The 3518-nt window shown below is 56.6% G+C and overlaps 1 protein-coding gene across 1 annotated transcript; it reads right to left on the bottom strand.

Annotated features, from left to right (window-relative positions):
- Positions 1–541: 541 nt before the first annotated feature.
- JUN (Jun proto-oncogene, AP-1 transcription factor subunit) lies at positions 542–2919 on the bottom strand. Its single transcript, XM_007978554.3, has one exon. It carries the CDS (start codon positions 2300–2302, stop codon positions 1298–1300), a length of 1005 nt encoding a protein of 334 aa, XP_007976745.1. The 5' UTR covers positions 2303–2919; the 3' UTR covers positions 542–1297.
- Positions 2920–3518: the final 599 nt, after the last annotated feature.

The raw sequence follows: 3518 nt of genomic DNA, 5'->3' as shown, positions 1-3518 counted from the left end.
TTATTGGTATTTGAATACATTTATTGTGACAAGAATGCTGTTATAAATATTCATAAGCAAAGGCCATCTTTTAATCTAGGAATTGTCAAAGAGAAGATTCCAAATTGGAAGGATACATCTTTTGTAAAATCTGCCACCAATTCCTGCTTTGAGAATAAGCATCTATTGTTAAATTTCTACTAACATTATAAATGGTCACAGCACATGCCACTTGATACAATCCCAAACTTTGAAATGTTTGACTTCCCAGTGGGCTGTCCCTCTCAACTGCAACACCCCCCCCCCCCTTCCTCCAGCCTCCTGAAACATCGCACTATCCTTTGGTAAGCAATTCCATATAGATAGCTGGGGGAAGAAGAGTATAGCCTGACCATACAAGCAGGTACATCAGGAACATTTATTTCTAAAGTCTAAGAGAGAACAGTTTTTACTGCTTGATAGTAAGAAGCACTGAGAGTGATTTTAATTGACATTCTTAACTCTTTCAACTCCACCTAGATAGCTAGTATCTATAGATGATGCAGAAAAGAGGTTAGGGGAGTACTTTTCAATAGTTTATTGTATTTTCTTAAATATCCTTTCTGGAATTTTCAGAAACAAAACATAAAAAAATTATATACTTTATTACAAATGGTAAACTCAGAGTGCTCCAAATCTCTTATTTACAAACAACACTGGGCAGGACACCCAAACAAACAAACAAGAAATAACTTACAAAGGCATGAAGCTGTTTATTGACAGTAATCAGCTTTCATCAAATTAAAAAATATATATATGTACATACACAGTTAACGAAGGCAGGCCAGAAAGAGTTCATCTGTAGGCTCAGCCTCGCTCTCACAAACCTCCCTCCTGCCGCCCCTCCCCAGCCCTCCCCCCCGCTTTGTGTTCTTAATGAGTACTACAGAAGCAATCTACAGTCTCTATTGCAGTTTGTAACCCCCTCCCCCGCCCCCCTTTAATACTGAATGAGATCGAATGTTAGGTCCATGCAGTTCTTGGTCAATGTTAACGAAAAGTCCAACGTTCCGTCCGCGCGGGGACAGCCCGTCCGCAAAGCGGGGCAGCCCGCAGGCGGCCGCTCCCTGGCTCCACGCCAAGGGAGGGCGCGCCAAGTCCTTCCCACTCGTGCACACTGGGGGCGCCGTCAGGACGCAACCCAGTCCAACTTGGATACCCTTGGCTTTAGTTCTCGGACACTTCTTTTTTCTCTCCGTCGCAACTTGTCAAGTTCTCAAGTCTGTCTCTCTGTGTTATTTTTTTTCTCCATTGCCCCTCAGCCCCCAACAGTCTCTCTTCAAAATGTTTGCAACTGCTGCGTTAGCATGAGTTGGCACCCACTGTTAACGTGGTTCATGACTTTCTGTTTAAGCTGTGCCACCTGTTCCCTGAGCATGTTGGCCGTGGACGCCAGCTCCGAGTTCTGAGCTTTCAAGGTTTTCACTTTTTCCTCCAGCCGGGCGATTCTCTCCAGCTTCCTTTTTCGGCACTTGGAGGCAGCAATGCGGTTCCTCATGCGCTTCCTCTCCGCCTTGATCCGCTCCTGGGACTCCATGTCAATGGGGGACAGGGGTGGCGTCTCGCCAGGCATCTCGGGCACTGTCTGAGGCTCCTCCTTCAGGGCTTGCAGCCGCGGGTGCTGCACGGGCATCTGCTGGGGCAGGTGGTGCGGCGGCTGCGGCGGCTGCTGCTGTTGCTGGGGTTGCGCGGGAAAGGCCAGGCCGGCCGCGCCGTAGGAGGGCGCCCCGCCGCCGCTGCTCAGCGCGCCTGGGTTGAAGTTGCTGAGGTTGGCGTAGACGGGCGGCTCGCTGTGCAGGCTGGCGCTGAAGCCTCCGCTGCCGCTGCCCCCTGCCACCGAGGCTACCGCTGGAGCTACCATGCCCGCCCCGCTGACCGGCTGCGCCGCTGACGTGACGCTGGGCAGCGTGTTCTGGCTGTGCAGTTCGGCCAGGGCGCGCACGAAGCCCTCGGCGAAGCCCTCCTGCTCGTCTGTCACGTTCTTGGGGCACAGGAACTGGGTGGGGGTCGGCGTGGTGGTGATGTGCCCGTTGCTGGACTGGATTATCAGGCGCTCCAGCTCGGGCGACGCCAGCTTGAGCAGCCCCACGTCGGGCGAGGTGAGGAGGTCCGAGTTCTTGGCGCGGAGGTGCGGCTTCAGGCTCCCCACTGGGTCGGCCAGGTTCAGGGTCATGCTCTGTTTCAGGATCTTGGGGTTACTGTAGCCATAAGCTCCGCTCTCGGACGGGAGGAACGAGGCGTTGAGGGCATCATCATAGAAGGTCGTTTCCATCTTTGCAGTCATAGAACAGTCCGTCACTTCACGTGAGGTTAGTTTGGGCTGCGTGCTGAAGTTTCGGGGCCGCAACAGCGCTCTGGCAAGCGGGGGACACCCGTGCCCCCCGGGGCCTTTGGCAGGGAAAGTTTCTCTAAGAGCGCGCGCACCCGCTGGTTGTCGTCCCCGCTGCGCCCTCCTCACCAGCTCGCTCCAGGGAGCGCAGGGTTAATTAAGATGCCTCCCGCACTCTTACTTGTCGACTCGCGCGCGCGCTACCCGGCTTTGAAAAGTCGCGGTCACTCACTGAGCGCTCTTCGGAAGTCGCCGTTCCTTGGAGTCCGCGGGCGAACTCGCTTCCCAGAGCAGCGGCTCTCCCGGCGGCGCGGATCAGTGCCGACCCGCAGAGGCCGACCAGCGGCGGGTCTCGGCCGCCCGGACTCCGACGACTTGTCCCCTCCTCCGCTGCGAGGGGGAGGGGGCGCCCGGCAGCCGCGGCTCGCGCTCGCCCAAGTTCAGCAACCGGTGCGAGCGAAGCTGAGCGCACGTCCTTCTTCTTTCGCGTGGCTGTCCGCCGCCTCCTGGTCTTTACCGCCGCCGAAAATAGCCTAAGACGCAGGAAAGGCTTGCAAAAGTTCGCTCCGGGACTCTGGGCCAGTTGTCTCCGGTCCTCCCGGCCGGGAAAGTTCTTTGCTGCTGCAGTCGCTCGCCGACTTCCCCCGGCGGGCGCGTGGGTACCGCTGCTCGCCGCCGCTGTCAACAGCGCCTGGGCAGCAGGGCTCTCCTCCCGGGGGCGGCTGGAGACCAGGCTCTCTGGGCACTCCTTGTAACACCAGCCCGGGAGCCACAGGCGCTAGCTCTGGGCAGTTGGGGAGAAGGTGGAAAAGAAAATAAGATTTGCAGTTCGGACTATACTGCCGTCCTGGCTGGCTGGCTGGCTGGCTGTGTCTGTCTGCCTGCCTGAGTCCGCGCACCTCCACTCCCGCCTCGCTGCTTCAGCCACACTCAGTGCAACTCTGAGCCCTTATCCAGCTCGAGCTCAACACTTATCTGCTACCAGTCAACCCCTAAAAATAGCCCATGATGTCACCCCAAGGCCTTCCCATTGGCTCGCGTCGCTCTCAGGGGGGCGGGCCCGCCCGTCACCATGGAGACTCCACCCTAGAAGATTCTTCTCTGGGCCCGCGGAGGCTCACGGGATGAGGTAATGCTCCGCTGCCCTCCTACAGTCGGGCCCTTCTTTCTC

Source organism: Chlorocebus sabaeus, chromosome 20 (assembly GCF_047675955.1).
Source record: "Chlorocebus sabaeus isolate Y175 chromosome 20, mChlSab1.0.hap1, whole genome shotgun sequence".
NCBI classification, from domain to species: domain Eukaryota; kingdom Metazoa; phylum Chordata; class Mammalia; order Primates; family Cercopithecidae; genus Chlorocebus; species Chlorocebus sabaeus.
This window is presented reverse-complemented; position numbering and strand designations above follow the sequence as displayed.

What these genes read in the sequence shown, in the direction of transcription:
- JUN (XM_007978554.3), bottom strand. Translation starts at nt 2,302, where the DNA reads ATGACTGCAAAGATGGAAACGACCTTCTATGATGATGCCCTCAACGCC.